The sequence below is a fragment of the Larus michahellis genome, chromosome 6, assembly GCF_964199755.1.
Source record: "Larus michahellis chromosome 6, bLarMic1.1, whole genome shotgun sequence".
In the NCBI taxonomy this organism is placed as follows: domain Eukaryota; kingdom Metazoa; phylum Chordata; class Aves; order Charadriiformes; family Laridae; genus Larus; species Larus michahellis.
Window position 1 is genome coordinate 43,151,804 of NC_133901.1, and position 21,546 is coordinate 43,173,349.

General features: G+C 38.1%; 2 protein-coding genes across 16 annotated transcripts in view; one reads left to right on the plus strand and one right to left on the minus strand.

Annotated features, from left to right (window-relative positions):
- The window catches only part of SHLD2 (shieldin complex subunit 2), a 41,784-nt gene extending 36,952 nt beyond the window's left edge, over window positions 1-4,832 (plus strand). For 11 of the 14 annotated variants that reach the window (XM_074592398.1, XM_074592395.1, XM_074592394.1 and 8 more), the window contains 2 exons: window positions 2,501-2,616; window positions 3,241-4,832. In XM_074592398.1, coding sequence (XP_074448499.1) covers window positions 2,501-2,616; window positions 3,241-3,413 — 289 coding nt within the window. In that variant the 3' untranslated portion in view covers window positions 3,414-4,832. The remainder of the gene's footprint in view (window positions 1-2,500; window positions 2,617-3,240) is intronic. The other 3 variants (XM_074592403.1, XM_074592405.1, XM_074592402.1) reach the window with 2 other exon arrangements.
- A 2,301-nt stretch (window positions 4,833-7,133) lies between these two features.
- LOC141745231 (synaptotagmin-15-like) lies at window positions 7,134-19,766 on the minus strand. 2 transcript variants are annotated; one of them, XM_074592586.1, is made up of 8 exons: window positions 19,701-19,766; window positions 16,125-16,323; window positions 15,321-15,463; window positions 14,453-14,748; window positions 13,464-13,634; window positions 12,828-12,948; window positions 10,018-10,197; window positions 7,136-9,101 (listed from the first exon to the last, which is right to left on the minus strand). In XM_074592586.1, exons 1-8 carry the CDS (start codon window positions 19,705-19,707, stop codon window positions 8,965-8,967), a joined length of 1,254 nt encoding a protein of 417 aa, XP_074448687.1. In that variant the 5' UTR covers window positions 19,708-19,766; the 3' UTR covers window positions 7,136-8,964. The 2 variants fall into 2 exon arrangements, with proteins under 2 accessions (XP_074448688.1, XP_074448687.1); XM_074592587.1 differs by lacking the exon at window positions 16,125-16,323 and having other exon boundaries at window positions 7,134-9,101.
- Window positions 19,767-21,546: the final 1,780 nt, after the last annotated feature.

The following is a 21,546-nucleotide window of genomic DNA, read 5'->3' on the forward strand; positions in this document are numbered from 1 at the left end:
TGTAGTTTACTAGTTTGTGTCCTCTTATCCCAGATTGTTTTTAATCCATCAGCATAAGGGGGTAGGAAGTTGAGTATGCTCTGTTTTAGCAATGTGATGCTACCAGCATCATCTTGGGAGTAAAATCTCCATATTGTTTTCTACTTAGTGTGAGTAAATGTAATAATACTAAATACTGCAGACTTCTTAAAACATAGGATTAGTCTGTAATTTGATTTGCTGCTTTAGTTCAGGGAATGTAGCAACTTATTAACCTAACATAGAATTTCTTTTATTTTAAGGGTGTGACTATTTAAGATATGAAATAGGCACTACGATAGGAAAATAGATATGTCAGGGATCTTGGTATTTAAGAAACTTACATAGCCTTAAAATCTTGGGTTTCAGTACTGTGGGTCAGTGAAGTTATCCTCTATCATCGTTTTCCTTTGAAATGTAGGAGCCCGGTTTTGTTAATCTGCTGTGATTGTAATGAAGTTTGTCGTTTCCTTCAGATTCTGAAGACACAAGCTTAAGATAGATGCATGAGTATATGCTTAGATAACTTTGTTTTTTTTCTATGTTAGGTACCCAGAATACTGAACACTTTAACGGTAGCAGTAATAATGAGGCAGAAGATTCTAGAAACTTACACTTAAGTGCTGTCATATAATGTGTGTAAATATTTCCATATTCTTTTTGAGCTAGGACAATATGAACATCAAGCTAGAAGAAATCCTGAAAACTAATAGAAGGAAAAATACTTTGTGTTGTTGCCCACCATTATTTGGGAAGCTGAGCATATAAGTGTACTGTTGTTAAGCTTTCTCTCATGAAGAGACCTAGCAGTCTTTAATGACTACAGACAGTGTGGACCTTGGTTTCTGTCTAAACCAACAGATTTGAAATAATTCCACAGATGATCAGACATGGAGTTCTCTTATCTCTTTTGATCACTTCATTTAAGATTATGAAATTTAGCACTAGCTTTTAGATTAACAGATGGCAAGTCAAATGGTTTGCCTACTGGGAAAGTGGCATATTTGCAGTCATTTGTCTTCATGCCTCACAGGCATTCAAATTAGTGCTGTTAGGAATATTCTGCATCATGCTAACTAAATAGATCTATTAATAACTCTCCAGTTGCCAATATACTGAAGTACTGGCTGATGGTCCTATTTGACAGTGCAGGTCTGCTACTCTCTTGAAGTGACTGCCTGCCGTTAATTTCTACCACCTTTGCAGTGAGCACATTTTCTTCAGTTGGGAGGATCTCCTATTGAAAAGTTCTGCACTGTAGATGATTGTGCACTATTTTATTACCTTATTTAACATAAACTGGTTTGGTACTCTTCCAATGTTGCTCTAACCAGGATTTACATTACTGTGATATATCCTGATGTTTACTAGTTTAGTTTCTTCTGTGGGATGGTCAGGATAGAGCATTGCATCCTGCTGTGATCAGAGCAGTGCAGATTTTCTAGGAAGTGTGAGGATTGTGATGGTGCAGATGTTCAAATTGTCAATAGTCTCAGTGTAGTCAAAGAGCATATGCTGGGTAGAAGCAGTATCAGCTGTATAAGTGATTAGGCTTAGTAAAATAATTCAGAAACTTGAAAACATGCAGAAACTACCTGTTGAGTAGTATATACCAGTACTATAGAGGACTGGTAAGGTAGCATCTCACAGAAGTATAGCAAAAACCAAAAGTTATTTGGCAGAACAATAAAAAAAGGTATGGCATCAATAATGACAGGTTGGAAAGACAAACAGTCAAAGTACAGGGAATACCTATACTAAGAAAAAGATCACTTCTTACCAGCTGCTTGTCATCCAGTATCATTTTTGAATCATGTGAAACAGCAAAACTTGGAAAGACCAGTGCTTGTAGGACAGTAGTCCCTAACCAGGTTCATTTCAGACCTAATAGGCATACTATTGACCATACCTTATGTAGGAAATGGTTTCCAGCAAGAGGAGAAATTTTTACTTGTTTAGTGGTATGTGAAACTATTTGGTATTTGTCACAGTAGAAGAGATACTATCTTGGTATTACGTAGTGGCTATAAAGACAGACAATATTACGTGATGTTGATACAGATGATACAATTCCAAGTGATACACTTAAGCCTGTCTCCCTACTTTGCATTTCAAATTTTTATTTATTCCTTGTATATTTGTAGGTATGTATACTTACACATGAACATTTATTATTTTTTTTAGTATTTATTTAGCATTGTTTTCTGCAGTTGTCTGAAAGTAAGGCTTACTTGGTAGTTTTAGGAAGTTGTTTTAACATTGAGTAGTAAACTCAGCATATATCTCAAACTCATTCCAACTCTACAGTTTCGACAGAGATGAGTGCATATTTTCTAGTTTTTCTAGTTCTTGGTGTTATATTGGGGGGGTAATATTACATTATATTACTCTCATTTAGAAATTTTGCTTCAGTCAAAAAAACATAGCAAGTAACTTCCAAGAGTTAGATGGAAGTTTTGTTTTGTTTTGTTTTCTTATCTAGACCTGCTTTGATGACAGTAGAAGATGGAGGATATGAAATTTATGTTCATGTGGTGTCTGAGTTGATGGAAAAAATCTTTCTCAATATTCCTGCAGGCTGGCTGAACAGATTAGTAGGTACTGTTTCATTAATTACTTCTGACAGAAACAATCAGTAAAGTTCACAATGGAAATAAAATTTTTAATTATTGACAGTTTAAAATTGGTATGAGATTGTTCTGGAAATGTGATTGCTCATATTGTATGAGACTTACAAAAAAAACCAAAACACCAACCTCCAAGAGAAAACTTCAGTTGCTTTCTGACAAACTCAGAAGTTCAGAGTTGAGGTAGCAACAAGAGGTGAGATGGTACGAACATTTATTATATGTTATATAACTAAGTATTCAGTAGCTAAATGGATTCCTTATGTGTAAAATAGAATCTCTTAGCAGTTTTTAGAAATAGCTGATGTGCTTTCATGATGTAAATAACCGAGTGGTGTTTCAGACAGGCTTCCCTTGAGAAATCCTGTTTGGCTTCTAGTGAGGTGTTTCACATGACTCACAGGTGCTACAGTTTAATGAGAGTGAGTCTTAGCATCTGGTTTTTAAAAAACTATTTAAAACAAAAGCTAACTTTCTATTCAGATGTTGAGCTACACTTCCAGTAATTCAGTGTAGTTTTCATGGAGGTTGATCTTGAATGTTAGGTGCTATTATGAAAATAAAGAGTAAATTGGATTTTTCTGTTTTTTTGCAGTCCCCTCTTCAGATATAACTTACAGCGCAATAGTAGCAGATCTGTGTCATTTGCTGCTAGCAGATATGGAAGCATCCTATTTGTTGGAAATTAGGAGCCATTTTGTGCTAGATGAAAACAGCTATCCTTTGCAAAAGGACTTCCATCTGCTAAATTTCCATCCTGATCTTTGAAGCATTGACCTCTGCTATAACTGAGTAACAGAGACTATAGGAACACACAGATGGCCAACAGAAGAAAAATGAATTAACTCAAGGAAGCAAATATTTTTAAAAATACAAGAAAGGATTTTGTTTTTAACTTACACAAAAAACACCAAAAGGACTGGTATGGAATATCTGCTAATAGTATATACTGCTGCTGTACTACTGATAAATTGTTATAAAGTATATTTTTATACATGTATTTTATTCTTAATAAACTCTTACTGGGTATCTGTTTTCCTTTCCTCCTCAGGAAAGCTCACTAGTATGGAGAGACTGAGTTCTTCTCAGATATAGCAGCTTAGAGGAAGACAGACACAATTCAGTAATGTTATTTTAGTTATAAGATTTTTGTGTGTCTTATCCTGTACATTATCTGTAACTTGGTTATGCATTTGCTTGCTTTGTTGTGGTTGCTTACCTTCTTTTAACAGCAGAATTTCTGCCACTTACCCTCAGCAATTTTGCTGCCACTGTTTTCTCTTGTAAAACAGAACTGTCTCACTGAATCTAATTTTGTGTATCTAGAAGTTATTGCACCAAATTAAGAGGTTTTAAACAGCTTAAACTGGTGCATTCTTTCATGGACTGTTTAGATTATTTAATTTTTGTAGCATTTATTGTTGTAGTATCTATCCAGCATAAGCTGGCAAATAACTTAATTGCCTTAAGCCAGTTTAATCAGTTTAACACTGGTCTGTAAAATTTTCTCCAAACTTGATCAGATTTAGAAATTAATTTAAATCTTTTTAAAGTCTTAGTGTATTCTGATAGTGATTTTTATCAGTAAAAGACTGAGTACATTATGACTGTACCTGACTTCATAAAGTAATAATCTCGTAACTATTACTCTGTGAAAGAGATTAAATATATAGATCAGTATTTTTCTCTGATATAAGTGTCTTTCTCTGACATAAATTGTGCCTCTTACTGAGCCTGGTAGAAGCCATAGGGTATGAATCATATTTACTTTCTGGCTTGATCCTTGCAGATCTTCGCCTGCGCTGTTCTCATGTAGAAAATGTGTTTCCACATACGCTGTTTCAGCTGTCCTCAGGCTTCCAACAGAACTGTTCTCAAAACTCAATTTGATAAATCAAGTTGTCAAATGTATTATAATGCAATTGATATGACTGTTGAACAGCTTTTGTATGTTGTTTCTTGGAAGTGGCTACTTCCAATTGAATAGCCATGTTTCTTGGTGCTAGTTTGGATTCTGTTGTTGTATCTCATGTGAAACCAATTTGGAACTGTTGGGTTTTTAATGATGTTGATTAGAGCTATGTGTAAGCCATGTGTTTTCTTGTGTACCAATAAAAGGGGAAGGTAGTAATGTGTTTGATCAGTCTGTCAGCAAGAGGGAATCCAAAGAATTATTGGATGACTTTGAAGAACTGAATTTTCAGATGAAGTTTCACAAGGTCACTGATCTTATTTCTGTATTTAACTACTTGTGTACTGATCAATCTGGTCAGATTATATTGATCAAACAAGTTTGTGCAGCACTGCTCCTCACAGCAGACTTAGTCTTCTGGTTTAAGCCCTAGCCATCTTGTGATAAAATAATTCCCCAGTACTTTTGTCTATCTCTGAAACAGTCTCTGACAGTTTTGTCAGCAAGCATAGAAATGCTGATCTCACAGCAGCAAAATCAATTTCCTGCTGTGCCAGGATACCTGAGACTAGTATAAGAAAGACAGCACAGTGACACCAAAAACTATGCTCAACACTAGCACCACTGGTGTGCAAATTGGGTGCAAATGGTGTGACAAAATCTCCAGAAACTAGGTAGTCCCTTATAAAAAGGGAACACTGCAGACTCTCTGTAGAGGAATGATAATTTCCACAATGTCAAGCCTAGGGCAAGGGAGGAACCAGTTACAGAAGATACTAATTGTGTCCTCAGATGAGTGTCTTCATCTGACAATCTAGAATGAAAACTTACTTTTGCTACTGTTAATAAATTGTGCTAAAGATAATATGGAAAATCACAGCTTTGTAAAAGGAGAATGCAAGAGGCTTGCAATGACTGAATTTTGCCTCACTGTAAAAGCACTTTTTTTCTAGTTTCATGTGACTGGCAAAAACAGGATGACATTGTCCTAACCCATCACCTTGGGGAAAGTCCTAAGCGTCTGTGCCTTTTATACCTTATTCTAACTCTGCTTTTCTCAGAAGTGTCTGGTTCTCGAATGTGAATTTCTTAATGCCAGGGAAAAATATGTTGAAGGGAAGAGGAATTTCAGTGTTTGGATTTAAATGAGGTATTAGCACCAATGCTAACATATGAGTGAAAACATTCTAGAAGCATTTTGAGTTTAGTAAGGCTCTTGAAAACCGGATATTGATTACATGAGAGAAATTGTAAAGATTGTTTTACCTCCTGTCAATGTGCATCTCATTAGGATGATTTGATAGCTTTGGGTGGAGGCCATGCTATCTGGATTGGTGAGCTCTGTGTGGCTAACCACCAAGTTCTATGTACTATGGTTAGGACTCTACAGCTGACTTGGACGTGACTGCCTCATTCCCCTTCTTGACTTTTCAGATCACCACTCTGACTCCTGTTTAACAGTATTCTGTCTTGAAATCCAAGCTACAAACATGACAGATACCATAGTTCAGTGTTAACTAATAAATTTAACAACTTCTATTGTTTCTTTGGTTCCTATATTCACTTTAGTAATTCCATGTAAAATTTCTAGGTCCTGCTGCCTTGTGTTTACTCCCTGCCTTTCAAATAGGAAGCCATTTCACTTTCTGTGCCTCCATCTGGCATAGAAATTTCTTCTGAAGGAGCTTTCTGATCCTTTATCACCTGTAATGCATCTTGCTCCCTTTCAGTTTCATCAAGCTGCTGCTTTTAGGATATATAGCTTGGTCTCATTTCCTCGGAGGAAAGATAGAGTAGTGCAGATTGCAGTCATCATTAGGCTTCCTAAAGGATTAGTATAGGTATAATTTTAATTGGGAGAGAAGGTAAGGTAGACAGTGATCCACAAAGGAATAGAAATACTGAGTAGGGCTTCTTCTCCAAGATCCTGTTCTCTAGAACAAGAATGTAACCATTATTCATGTCTGTTCTACAATGGTGCTAAATTGCTGCTTACTGTCATTTGAAGGGGTTATACTTTCATGAAGTTACATGTTAGATTTATTTCAGAGCTTTAGAAATCCCTGTATCTGTCAATAGTAATGGAAAGTATCGAGGAAGGGGTCACATTTTGTATGATCTTGTATCTATTTCTTGCGTACTTCTTGAGTGAGGGTTTTCTGTGCTATGCATCTTGGTAAAATTTTAAAATTTTTTAGAGGAAAAGAAGAACTGTTAGGCACTGTGAGGTCTTGTAATTATTCCTTCTTCATCTTGATGTAAGTCTCAAGCACAAGACCAGATGGATGATCTGTAAAAGGCAGTAGGTAAAAAAGTTGCTCTGTTGTATGTCAATTGATAAGACTGTATTATAACTCCTTATTTAATAATGTTTCTCACTTTACTGGAGTAACCCTCTTCTTCAGGAAGAGTCAAAAAGGGCCTTTCTCCTTTACTTCACTTGGATGACCTTTAGCAAAGTCAAGTACATTGGTAAGTGCATTTAAATATGTTTCTCCATGTTTTTAACTGTAATTATTGAGCACACAAACTGGAAGTGTTGGTACTTTAAGAAGTGCAAAGAAAAGAGACCACGTTAGTACAATGCATTGTTTTATTACTTGGACCATACTGTACATCAGGTCAGACAGGTGACTTCCCGCTTTAGAAGTTATGTTGATAGACATTGTACCTTACATGAATCTTCCTGTGCAAGCTAGTAAATCTAACTGCCTGAAGCATTCTTAAGTTTGCTTTTAAGGTCTTTAATTTTTATTGTTATGATTTAAATCATAGAGGGACACAATGTATTTGGTAAAATTGCTTTATAGTAGTAATATAGTTGTCATAGAGTTTACGTATAGTTTTCCTTCCCAGATTGAACGTGTTGCCTATTGGATTGATTTTCAGTGGTTTTGTAAAATTTGAAAAGGAGCTCTTTGGGGTTGGGAGTGCTGACATTACTCATTTAACAGATATAATGAGGTTTCAACATTTTCTAAAATCTAACCCAATGGAATGAGTTTAGGCTCATCTTCTATCCAGATCCAGTGGTGCAGCCAGCAAGACAGACATGTAACATTTCAAGTGGGAGATCAGGTGAAGGGGGGGTCTGTTATCTTACAATTCTTCTCAGATTAAATTCTCATTCATAATATTTCCTTTAGAAAATAACAATATTGTCAAAATGGAAAGTGTTCTTATCTCCCCAGATAAATCTTGGTTTTTAATATATTGAATTAATTAATGTTGTATCCTGTTTCAAAGGAAGCTGGCTTTATTTCAGCTGCAGAGATTGGAACATAATTGTACATAATGTTTTGCTGCAATAGTCTGTCGGTCTGTTTTATGACTGTGTGGCGTGAAAGGTACAGAGTTCAGGTCCCCAGTGAACAATCAAGAAGACAAGAATGTCCTCTTTAGTTTATTTTGATTAAAAATAATTGTTCTGAATTATTTTACAGAACAGTAATTTACTTGAAGAAAACTCTACCACTAAAACAAGACATATGTCCTAGTGGCTTAAGCTATTTGGATTTTCAATGTAAGAATGGCCATACTAGGTCAAACCCAAGGTTCTTGTAATCAATGCTCTGTCTCCAGCAGAGATGTGTTTAGGGAGAAATACAAAGACAGGACAAGTCCCTTGTATTACTTTCTCAGAGTACCCCAGTACTTCTGTAAGCCTCCAATCCTTTGTGACTTTAGGACTTCTTTTATACTTCACCCTTAGTGTCAACACAGTGTTGTACACTGGGGTCATCTGAAAACATCTAACTGAATTACTGCAAGAAATTCACTGTCCTGAGGGATGTGAACAGGTGCTTCTAGAATTTTTGATCAATAAACAGTCAGTGCTTTCCACCATTCATATTCAAAAGAGGATTTCAATATAATGCTGCTATTTTAAATAAATTGTAAATGTAGTAGTCAGTCAACATCTTTTGGGCTTTGTCTGTTTTGTCATGCTTACTGGGCTTCCATTCATTTTGGTGAAGCTACTCTGTCTGGTGATGCAATGCAGGTGGGCAGTTAGGCCTGGTATCATCACTGAAAATTCTTATGTCATTTTGGGTTCTACCCACATGATGGATGATTGTTTGTGTCCAGAACTCACGACCAAGAATTGGAATTTACTAGTCGAAGTAACTAATGCTGGGAGATCATGTTTGTCATCCCAGTTGTTTTTAAACTCTGCTGCATATTAACTAAATTGGAAATATATTTTGAAGAGAGGAAAGATAGAGTTCCAGCCTAGCAGGGACCGAGTTTTCTCTTTGTGTTTGGGCAAGGAAAGAATTTACTTCTTTTATTCTTGTCTACTTTGGAGTGTAAAATGGTCAAAGATTTTGTACTCTTTTATCATTAGATTATGAAAGATAACGAGAGCTTTTCCATTTTAAGGTTGGGGTTTTTTATCCATGCTATTTACGTGCTGTGGCAGAGAGTGTGCCATCGTTTAACCAGCTCCTTGGGCTTGCTGATCATTTCATTCCAGTGTTCTAGTTCTTTGCCACGGGTGTACATGAAAGGCCCGACTACTACACGTCCTAGCTGATGTGTTTCTGGGAAAAAAAGAAAGCAGTTAGTGATTAACACCTGTAATCCTTACCTAAATTAGAATATTGACTTGTATTTCTCTAATGCATGTTCTGAAAGTTATTTTTAAACTAAAATTTTCATCAAGGAATTCACTTTAGATTTCAAGTTCTGTAGTTTCTACGTGCTGAGATTCAGTGTTAAATATCCATTGTGTGTATTTAGAGAATTCAGGCGTAACCCATTGCCTGCACTCTGAACTAGAATCAATTTAATCACACTGTGGGAGTGTGCCCTACTTGTGGGCATCAGGGTATTGATGTTTCATTATTGAGGTCGTATTTGCACTGCAGGGAAATTGTTTTTGTTGTGAGCAGTAGAAGTATTGAATTCTGATTTGCTTCTCTAAGCAGAATTCCTTAATGGGTTCTCTGACAATTAGTAAAGGGTGACCTTAAGCATCAGGTTTTCTGATAAGGAATGGGGATGTTTATAGGCTGTCTGTTGTCTTTCTCACTGCTTGAACTGCTGTGATAACTAAAATTCCTAGTCCTCTTTCAAATTTGGTTAGGGAACAGTGAATGGCTTCAAAATTTTGGAGGTTGTCAATTATATACACAAGTGTTCACAGAACGTAAATGTATAAGCTAGTTTTCTTAGGATACCAGCATGAAACAAAAGTACACCACCTTGCACTGACAGTGACTAGCCTACACTTATTTTATTCATGTCTTCCATTAAAATTATCCTTAGTCTCTGAGACACGCAATTACAGCAAATACATTTTTCTGCTTTTTAAAGAAACAGCCTGTGAAATACCCCAAATGTTTTGTATGTTTTATGATTATTGCTGAAAAGGAATTAGTTCCTCCCAAGCTTAAGTATTTCTGCACTATGTAAGAGATTTAGGACATCTTAACTGTAATAATTTATATAGCTTACTTTCTCCCTTGATATTCTGGAGCACAGATAGACTCAGGCTTGCTGTATCCAGCTCTGTCTGGTCTGCCTTGAAACTGAAGGTTTCATTATACACTGGATTGGGAGATCCCAGAACCGCTGCTGTCTTTTTACTTTTGATGAATTTATTATGGTTCATTAGTGAGACTTTGACATAGACACCTTGGAGAAAAAAGAAATTCAAGCAGAAAATACATCAGAGGCAGCTGGGAGAAGAGATATTAAGTATAAAATTAGATGATGAACGATTCATGAAACATATATGGTGGCATGGCAATGCATAACATTAAGCAGGGAGTACACAAAGTACTTAGAAAATGCACTGCAAAACTGCACCCTAATTTAAGAGCTCTTAAAAGGAGCAGCCATATTCTTACCCTGCATCCTTGATCTTATATTCCTGTACCTTCCCTTCATCTGATGGAGACTTTTTTTGAAGGCTTAGTTTGTTGGGTCAGTAGTTAATTTCATGTATTTGATCACATGATTGTTTGATCCAAACAAGGGAGGCCATGAGGGAGGAGCTGCATTGTAGAGCTGCAGCCTGTGCTTGCATTGGATACGTTTCAGGGGAACATTCTCCTAGTCAAAGAAGAATCCTTAAACAAAAGGTTTTACTAATGACTTCCCTGTGGTAGGGGATTCTGTAGATTTGAGGAAAAAAAATCAATGATCTCTGTGCTTCTAAGAAAGAAATTTGAGTGTGGGGACAAGAACAAAAAAATTTTGCTTTGCTTCCTGAAGGGGACCTGTATTGGGTTGTAGTCTTATTCAGCAGATCCTTGACAATGAGATCCAAAGCTGCCAGAATCTTCCATTCTTCCCTCCCCTTCTACAAAATTTAGTGACAAGCATGTAGAAATTTCATCTTAATTGATGGCTAAAGATCTGTTCTTTTCCAGTGAAGCAGTAATAGATCCCATGCTGCTACTGTGTTTATTAGTCCCTGCTGTTCAGTTCATTAAGGTTCATCTGTGCAGCAAAAATGATTAGAAATGTCAGGACTGAGACGGCATTGATAGACTCCTAATGTCTCGTTATTTCCGCAGATCCAGTAGGCCCTCATTACTGTTTCAGAGGGTGCAGGATTACTGCAACAGACTTTTTTTTTTTTTTTTACACAGAGCTGCTACCTGAGTGCTATGTATGGAAAGAGTTACTATGTAAACTACTAGCACAAAGTCTGACTTTTCATTACTTTCTTATTACTTCTTAATACATTTAATTCAGTAATTTGAATCTAAAAATAAATGTCTCCTTACTGCCCTATACTGCGTATCTTCCATCAAGGATTAGTATTGCACTAATCCCTGTTAATATAGAAAACTTTTTATTCCAGTTTCTCCAGGATTTCTTCAGGAGATTTCTTCAGGAGAATCTGTGGACCCTAAATCATACCTGAAGGGCATTATCAAAGGAAATAACACCCAATTTATTTAATTTTCTGTTTTTTTCACACTTAGTAACATATTCTGGAGAATCCCCTTCTGGCAGCTCTTCCTTCCAGAGCCGTGCCCATGACTCTTGCTTACTGTGATAACCTCAAGTATACCAGCAGTAAAATAACATGACAGATTAATGTTAGATTTGTAGAAAGAAACGCACAGAGTTCACGCACTCTGTGCTACAGAACTTCACAACAACCTCCAGGCAGAGACATGATCTATTCAGAAGTCTGTTCTTCTAAAGCTATTGAGATGATGCAAAATTAGAACATTTACTCTTGGTTCATGATGATACTTAATTCATCTGCCAGGAACCAGTCATATTTTTTCTGGCCATCCTTATCTTGGTTATTTGTTTTCTAAAACTAATACATTCTGTATTATAGTTCTTTCAACAAGTGTACAGGGTATGATTCTGCTTCTTGGAAACCTCTATATTCTCATCATTTTACTGTGCATGACTTCATTTATGAGTTTTACCCTAAGCAGAGCAAATTGACCTCTAATATTATGAATATAGATTTACTCATTCAGAGTGCATTGTTTCTAAAGTTGAACATCCTGGTACCAGTCCACTCAAAGAAATCTCAAAAAAACTTCATAGTTGATGTGTGTGTGTAGAGAACTAAAGCTCTTCTTTTAACTGCTAGGTGTATTTTGCATTTATATTGTTTAGTTTCAAAGCCCTTCAAAAAAAAAAACCACTACAGATCCAACCAGAAGTTTGGTTCTTCCGTCTATTTTTGCTTTGAGTGTTTAGATTTTAAACAGCATTTTGAGGTAATCTCTACACTCAACATTTCCAAGGCCAAGGACGCACAAGCATGATGTACCAGGAAAACCCCCACTGCAGTAAGAGAGAAAAATTGTGACTCCGTGACATGGTCCTTTGAACAACAGCCAGGCTTTCCTACAAATGGGAAACTTTTTGTAGTTTGGTTCTCCCCAGGACAAGTGTTCAGCTTAAGCAGTTGTCCTGCAGCTCTTACCTCTGGGCTTTTGCCTTGAGGCAATTCTGTTAATGTCAATGTCTCCCGAAATACCACCTTCTCTGGATTGGAGTGCAACAAAGGGATGTTGCTAACTGTATTAAAGCAGGAGGAAAAAAAACCTGCTACTGATTAAGTGAGACGAGACATTTGTTATGAAACAAATTCAAAACATAGCAAACTGAGCTATCAAAATCTAATTACCCCAGTAACAAAGTATGTTGTTTCCACTCAAATCACCGGGATGTTTATTTGTTCTTTTCAGAGTCACTCAGTGCAAGCCTGGGTGGACAGATGAGGAAGGAGCAAATTAAAACAGGAATTCTGGAGCTGATAGCAAAGAGGAAATCACACTTACTGACAGCATGGCTCTCCTCCTGGAGCTTTAATCCCCTTGCCCTCAGAACCACTACAGTGAGACGGCCCAGGTAGTCATTGTAGCTGAGGGAGAACTGGATATCACCATACTCTGAAGGAGGCTTTGGAAGCAGAAGAATACTTGTCAAATATATCTGAAAAACTCCCTTCATGCAGACAAACCGGAGGGGGGCAGTTCTTCATACTAGCGGTTTCTGCCATGCTAAGGCATGTGAGCGAATTGTAATGGCTTTATGCTGTTGTGAATTTGGTAGAACCAATTAACCTGCTTTCTTGAACCTTTGAGTTCCTATCTCTTCCAGGTGATGCTTATTTCCTTGCTGCTTCTGCTTTTTTTTTCTGCTTTTACTAATTCAAAACAGAAGCAAATAACAAAAGGTACTTTCTTATGTTACTGTCTCCTAACTCATGTGACTGTTTCTGAGCAGTTGGATAATCCCTATGTAACAGCTATGGATCTGCAGGTTGGCAAGATGGGAATTTTGATTCCAACTGTTTTTCAAATCCTTTTGCATTTGATATATTTGGTACAACAAACTTCTGCTTCAGCTGTACCCCTTCAATACTTGTAAGATGACAAAAGTTCCACAACACCAAGCAGCCTGGTATCACGTACCTCCAAGTTTTCCTTCTCCAGATCTCTCCATATGACTAGTTTGTTGTCACCAGTTAATGTTTCATTTTTCAGTGGGAAGATAACTTGGCCTAGGAGATGGTGCTTTTTCTGTTTATCAACATGATAAACCAAAAACTTAAGAGTCCTTTGGAGCAACATCTTACTGGAAACCTGTACAGGAAAAGGAAGACTATATTAATCATTGTAAAACATGTGAGACTTTTCTACTCTAGCATGACTTCAAAGGAAGGACTTTTCAAAGTGTGTTAGAGGTAGGTGGAGATTTCCTTTGATTACTTGAAGTTCACTTTCTTAATTTGCCTAAAGTTTTAGCTATGCAGGAGTCTAAAGATCCAAGCTAAAATAGAATGAGTTCATTTGCAAAATGTGAAGTTAGCTGGCAGTTTTTCAGCTCATAGATCTAGTGTTATATGTTGCATTTGTTTCCAGACACAATGTTTAGAAATCTGTAAACATTAATTTTTCAGTTGTCTGAAACAAACTTTTTTGATTTTAAAGCCTTTGTCTTGTGGCACTTGCTGAAAGCCTTTTGGCATAGGGAGCCAAGCTCCTAGCTTTACAGCACTATACATACAAATAGCATATCAGGCATCTCATGAGTTCTAGTTTCTAGTCTACTTCCACAGCAAACTACAAGCTATGAAAATATTACTTCAGTCTGGATTCCTTCTGGATTTCTAGAGCTGCTGGGCTGAACTGCTCAGCCATAGTTCAAACTGGAGTTTTGACTCCAGGGCAAATTCTGGAATCCTCAACTTTGATCTTACCTGTGGTCTGCTTCAGTTCTGGAGCCAGAGACTTAAGTAGCCCAGAATCTCCAGAAGCCCCAGTAATAAATCCTATCCCCAGTGGAAATGGCTTGTATCTTGGTAGCAATTTGTAGAAAACTACTTTTCACAAAACATGTACTGTAGTTTGACAAGTCAATATTTACAAACAAAAATCTGCTTCATCAAAAGGAAAAGTACCTGAAAAACAAAGTTTTCATCAAACTGGGGGTTAAGAGTTCTGCATTTTGTTTTGGACTGCAAGTAGCTTCTTTCATCGGGCAGCAAGTAGATTTTCACAAATGGACTACAGGAGTCAGCAGGAGGCTGCAGCTTTCTGACTTTGATCAAGGAGACAAGGAGCCTTTCTGACTCTTGCTCATATTCTATGGAGAACCAGAGGCGGCCAATGTTGCCTTCAGGAAAATCCGTCTCGCTCTTGTCTTCAGGAAACTTGTACAGCTCTGGGTTAATGGTCCCTACAACATAAGCTCCAGCTTCATGAAATAAAAAACAAGCACCCTTGGATTAGTCTCAAGACTGTAGCAGGCATTTTCACAACTGCTATATTAGGGAAATCACATTAATCTATTTATTAGCAATCCATTTTTGCATAAACCTGGTATTTTAATTCCTTTTCCCTCAAATTTGGGGGAGTAGTTGTAGGCTGCACCACTTTTCTTTCTCTTATTCCTATGACTGTACCTTAATAGTTTGGGGTATTCGTTGTTGCAGTCTGCAGCTGGTCACACTGCTGTTTCTAGGGTCAACAATCAAATATTTCCTGACTTACACTTATGTTGTGCCTTTACAAAACGCGGGAGGAGAGATTGCTTTGTCTGCCGTATGTGCAAGGTCCCACAGCAGTGGGACCACAATGGCTACATTCTGGCCCAATTCACATATATATATATATTTATATATATACACACATATATATGAAATTATATATACATACAGTGTTTAGGGCTTGTATTGTGTAATGTTATGCTTGGTATGCCCCTAATAAACAATGCTTCATAATAATAAAGTTAACCTTAAAAAGAGTACCGTGTTTGCAATGCCATACCCAAAGAATGAAACGATGACCGTGGCCCATCCTGAGGAATCATGTAGGGGTCACTATCTTCCTGAACTTGTTCTTCGTTCGTCAGGTTAATCCAGTCTCGCCCATGCAGTGTTGGTGGAATGATAAATGGAACGCTTCTGGATCTGCTCAAGACAACAGCTACTGCCTTTTCTGGTTTAAATATGGAAACCAAACTTGGCAACAGTAATAAGTTTACTGTTCTGTTCTTGCAATTTTGTAAAAATTCTATGGAGATGCATAGGTAGAAAAGATAAATACCCATTGTTTTGCAATTGATTTTATTTGTATAATGCCTAAAGGTCCAGTGAGGTACATCAGATCTTAATTCCTCAGACAGATCCCTCACTTTTTCTTCTTAAGAATTGATCTTTCAAAGAAAAGGAAGAATTAACTGCAGCTGCTTGTTTTAGAGTCCCAAAGCCCTGCAGTAACTAACTTTCTAAGAGAGTCACCTTTCTGCACTGAAGTCTTATTGTTTGGTTCTCAGGTGTTTCATTATGAGACCCCCAGGAATGACTCTGGAACATAGGCCTAATTTGTCTGATTACACTTGAATTTATTACCTCTTTTACGTGAATCACAAATATCATTGCATTTATAGTTACAGATAGTACTATTTTCCTAAAAGAACAAAACAGAACACGATTGTTGTTTTCATATAATTTAGGGATCTCGTTTATTTCAGTACATGCATATATTTAGATCACCTCCTCATTTGAGATTTGACAAGTTGAAATAAATTACCAATAGTGTATGCTTTAAAAACAAAACAAAAATATGTACCTTGTGCTTTTTAGTTGAATTTCAGAAGTTGACTGATCCTGAAAAATGGCATTTGCCTTTGTTGTTTTAACAGGACTGGTGAGCTTTTCGTAAGAAAGGAGGCGGCAAAATTTCTTCCAGAGCAGGTATGCAGTTATTCCAATGAGAACAAATAAAAGGATCCCTCCTATTATACCTCCAGCAACAGCAACTGCTTGTTCTGTTCAAACATAGAGGCACATAAAGCATCATGGGAGCTTTATGTATGTTTTGGGGGTAGACAGGAATATTAAAGCCCACAAATTTGATTTACATTCCAAAATTATTTCTAAATGAAACATTCCACTCATGTTGCACGCTTTTGTCTTTGGTTATGGCATGGTGCAATACCTGAAGATGTTTGACATCGGCAGTGAGAGATTAGAAAGTGTTCAGATATGCTGGCAATGTCTGCAATGTAGGAGACTATAGCCAGAAAAAAACACAAGGAGTTGTTTGGGCTCATATTTTACATTAGCATAAGAATTTACCTTAGCATGGCAGAAGTGCTAGAGCTTTCATAACAGAAGAAAAAGAAAATGCAGGAGCACCTAATACAAAAGGTACCATTATTTTGGTTTGGTTTGTTCTTCCAGCTATTCATCTATGTTGAACTGAGACTAGATCCTGGAAAAAGGAACAAAGCAAAGCTCTGGGTTGTTTTCTTTCTAAGGATGCATGTGTTTCCTGATCTGTAAAGTTAAACTTAAGTATCCATTAAACACAGTTTCCTGAATCTTGATTACTTCAGATGAAACCAAATCTTGTATAATTTGGGGTTTGGTGTTTTTTTTTTTTCCCCCCACTAATATAATTGAAAACTTAATAAATGCCTTTAATATGATCATGAGGTATTCTGATGTGAGAATTTCTCACTAGACCAAGGCTTAGTCAATTAATAATGGGCTCAGTTTCTTGTTTTCTCATGTTTGCTGAGTATGGTAAAGTAAAAGGCTGGAAAGACTACTTCTGCACTGTACCTCATACCCAGCCTGCCTTGGCCTACCACTAAACCAGTACTGGTGCATCGAGATGTGACTAGGTCTCAACTGAGAACTGATCCTGCCAGAGTACCCTCTGCCTGAAAGTGTGCCCAAACTGCAGAATTATCTTCCACTCTGCAGCCATGGGAGGCAGCTCAGGATGAGCAGAGTACTGTGTACTGCTTCAGTTTCAGAGGAGACCCTGAGAACTGGCAACAAAGCGACCTGGTGTTCTCTCACAACTGATGTTGACTTTTTTTTCCTCTTCTCTGCTTTTAGGTAGAGATAACTGATTATGTTTTATTCCTTTCATTTTTATCTGTCTGTGCTTGGTAGATACCTTGCAGTTAGCCACCTCTATATGATGGTATAAGTAAATAAAGACAATACAAGCACAAAATATTCAGTCAACAGTAATAGTAGTTTTGAATAAGAATTCAAAACTAATTTGGTAGCTTAGTTTATTGGTTAGAGCTATAAAGAATATAAGAAGTGAGTTGCAATACGCGTATTACTGATATTTTCCACTGTTGCCATGTTGCAATAAGTGATATGAAATGTCCTTCAGCTGCAGAACATTTATGTAAATACCTTGTGCTATAAAATTAACCTGGCCATAGTGCCTCAAAGGCCTTTATCTGATCCTATCTCATTTTCCTGCCTTTGGTACAGTCATAGGAGCCAACTTATTTTTGCAGCTCCCCTCCAGGTGTGTTGCCCTTGCTCTCTGCAGGAATTGGCTGGCTAATTCCCCATGAGTCATATAATCACTTGTGTCTCCCAGCTCCAAGGAGCAACTACAGCAACAGGCACTCCGCTGTCCTTGCAACCAGTAGGTGGGCTGAATACATTCCAGCACTTGGTCAGGCTATTAGCACAAGACCCATTCTGAGGAACAGGAAGGAAACTAGTACCTATTTGGTGTGGGTAATGTTAATACAGAGCCAAGTCTGGTTGTGCTACACTGGAAATTGGTTTTCTTTCATAAGAATGCACAGCATGAGGAAATGTGTAATAAATGTAGTCCTGACCGTGGATATTCTGTGTGTGTGTGTGTTCCTCGGTTTTGTAGGGCATGCTTGAGTATGTCTTCAGTCAGATTGCCATTTTATTGCAGCTTAGAAGGCCTGACGTAGGAAAAAATGCCTTGGTTTAATGCCCATGAACATAATAGAAATTAATGGTTCGCTTCGTACAGGTGTACTATCAACAATATAAATGTTTATATGGCTGGTGGTTTTACTGTCTGACATAAGTATCTTGAAGGTTAACACTTCAAGCAAGCTCAACAGGATTCTGTTTAACTTGTCCTCTCCATTCCCAAATCTTGAATGCTCTCAGCAGCAGTCCTGTGTTTCCTCCATAACCAGTTTGTCACCATTTGCCATTAAGGACAGCAAGCTGAGGTGCACTGTAATGCAATATATAGTACAGCAGCTGTGCACTGATTTTGGGGTAGGAGAATGAGGTTCCAATGTCTTTGTTAATGAGTTTAAGGTACTGAATTAGTTCACTGCAGAATTATGCTAAGTATTTACGACCCAGCCACTGCTGTTTGCTCAAATTCTGCTTATTTTTACACAGTGGTAGGCATAAGGTAAAGTCTTACCCATTTCAGTAAAGCTAACTATGATTTAATGAGGGTAAGGAGAATTTGGCTCAATTCTAGTCTCTCTTATCTGATTAGATCAGCAAGAGAACCAGTAGTTTAGGGCACAATGTAGCACTAGTCACAAAATAAACCAGTTGAAAGAAGTTGAATCCATTGTGTGCAGGGAGAAAACATGTATCTTTTAAAATAACTACCTGGCATCATGAGAAATTGATGTATTTTATTCTGCTGTGGTACAGGATCATGGTAACTGGAGATGGAACAGACCTGTTGGACCACTTCATCTCAAAGTGGCCTGTGCTGGGAGACTGTTCATCGTTAATAGGTGCCGGGTTCACCCTAGCACAGAGAAATGGTGATGGTCATCATCTCTCTCCTTTGGGATTAGGTCCCTTTTTGTCTGATGGTATGCTTTTAGTAAGCTTTTCTTAAACTTTGCAGTAAGCCTTTTGGAGTTATGACCAGGCAGTTTTTTATATATATATATATATATGTTTATATATATAAAGCCTGGTCAAAAACTTTAATCCCTATATAAACACTCACGTTCGTTAACACTTACAGTATAAGCGTATGTACAGTATAAATCACATTATTTCAGGTGGGGGGTAAACTCTTTGGGCTTGCTGTGTCTGTGTCTCAGTGCCAGGTTGTCCTCTGACACCAAAGCGCTCCGGGCACGGAATGAGGATGGGAGATGCCTCATGGCCCTGCAGGCTGCAGGCTGCTCTTCCCTCAGCCGGCTCCAGAAGAAGAGCAGATCGGTTTGCAGCCCTTTAAGTTGAGAGGCAGGTTTCTCACCCAAACTTTCCCGAAGCGCTAGCGCGGTGGCGGGGAGGGGAGCGGCTGCCCGTTTCCCGAGGAGGGCAAAAGCGAGGGGGCAAGCGAGGGGGCCAGCGGGGGTGCGGGAGGAGCCGAGCCCTGCCCTCCCCTCCCTCCTGCCCGACCCCGGCCGGCACTTACCGGGCATGTGGGTGCTCGGGCTCCCGCAACCACGGCCTGAATCCCGTCGCCTCCCCTGCCCGGCGGTGTGCCAGCCGCCCCCCCCACCCCCGCTATTTAAGGGCCGGCAGCCCCTCCCCGGCCCGCCCCGCCCCCGCGGCCGCTGGGATCCCACGCCGGGGAGGCTGGAAACGCGAGTTACAGTAGAGACATCTGCGGAGCCGATCAGGAAAAAGGAAAGGGAGGTTTTCGGCAGAAGTTCCAACCTTACCTCGGCTCTTTCTGCCGGCCCGCGCTGCCAGCACCAGGAGCCGACTTTTCATAGCTCTTCAGCTGTCATGGTTGGGCAAGGAGGTGTGGGAATATGCAGAGAAGTAGCGATTGTACTACATAAATCTTCTGTCAGCCCCTAAAAAAGACCTGTGCAGCATTGGCTGTGTGAGATAACTTCAAAAACTACAGTTGTGCTCAGAAAAAGATTTTGATATTAGTAGCTTAATTTCACAAAATTCTAGTGGGCAAGAAATTCGCCTGTACTTGTTTCAAACTTTTGACAAAATGTATAAACACAAAGGAACATATTTAGACAATTGTAGCCACAATTGTCTTTTCCTGTTTGTATTGAGAAATGTCATGATCTTGAATCTCTTGTGTGAGTAATAAATATAACCAAACAGATCTTAACTAACAAAATTACTTATGCATAGTTCAGAAACAAAATTATTCCTCTTCACCACTTCTTGCCTGATAATGCTTCTTTCTCAGCCAATATGACAAGAATCTATACCTTAAATTTAATGACTACTTGTATTATACGTGCTTGTTCTATTCACAACTATTGCATACATTTGCACACTGCTGTTTAATCTAAAAGCCAGAGATGCTTAGGAATTAAACCAGTAGGATTCTAATGAAATATCATCTGTTTCTGTGGAATGTTAGAATTCTTTTAATTGCACTTAAAATGTCCTGCTGTAGGTATAGCATGGTGAGCTTTTTCTATTAATTGTTGAGTCCTCCATAAGTAACAAAGTATTTAGATCATTTTTACTCTAAAAAGAAAAAGCTCTGTGTATTTCAGTTTTGAACTTTTAATATAGTTAACTATTAAATAAATATTGCATAGTCAATGCTTTTGCTATTCTTATTTCTGTATTGAATTAGTAGTAATATTGAAGTACAGATTTTTTGCTTAGCAGTTCCGCGCTTGTCAGGGGAATGTCTATAAGCAAGTTTGAGACAACTGAAGGTTTTGAGTTGTGTGGCGAGACCAACCACTGTCTGCTTTCTATTACAGTGTTCTTGCTTGAGCTCACTTTTATGTCTGTGTAAGGAGTGGTAAAGTTGCTTGAAACACCTGACTGCTTTGCAGAACACTACTGAACAGTTAAAATGATCCTAGCCAGACGCAGTGTCTCCCGTGTCTCCCATACAAGATGTGCTTGTGTAGAGGGGTGCGAAGTGTGTATATCTAGGAAGCAATAACCATCTGCTGATTCAGCTCTTGTTTCAAGGAATCAGTGGATGGGATGGGGTGAGCTTGGAGGAGCAGATCTCACCCTCTCCAAGTTCCTGTGGAAAGAATTAATGGTGAAGTTGCTAAGCAAGAAGCTTTAATTTTGAAACTTCCTGTTCTCCAGTCTTTCTGTGCTGAGTTCTAGCACCAGTTGGAAATCAAAATAAATACAGGACGTGAGGAGCACAATTATACCCTCCTTTATGCCTGATTACTAACCTCTGTCCTAGCCCTAATTCTTTACAGGTTCCCTGTTTCATCCTATACATTACGGCACTTGAAGGAACTAAAAGTAACTAATATAAACCAAACACAAATACTGCTTGCTGCATGTGTCTGAATGTGTGTGCT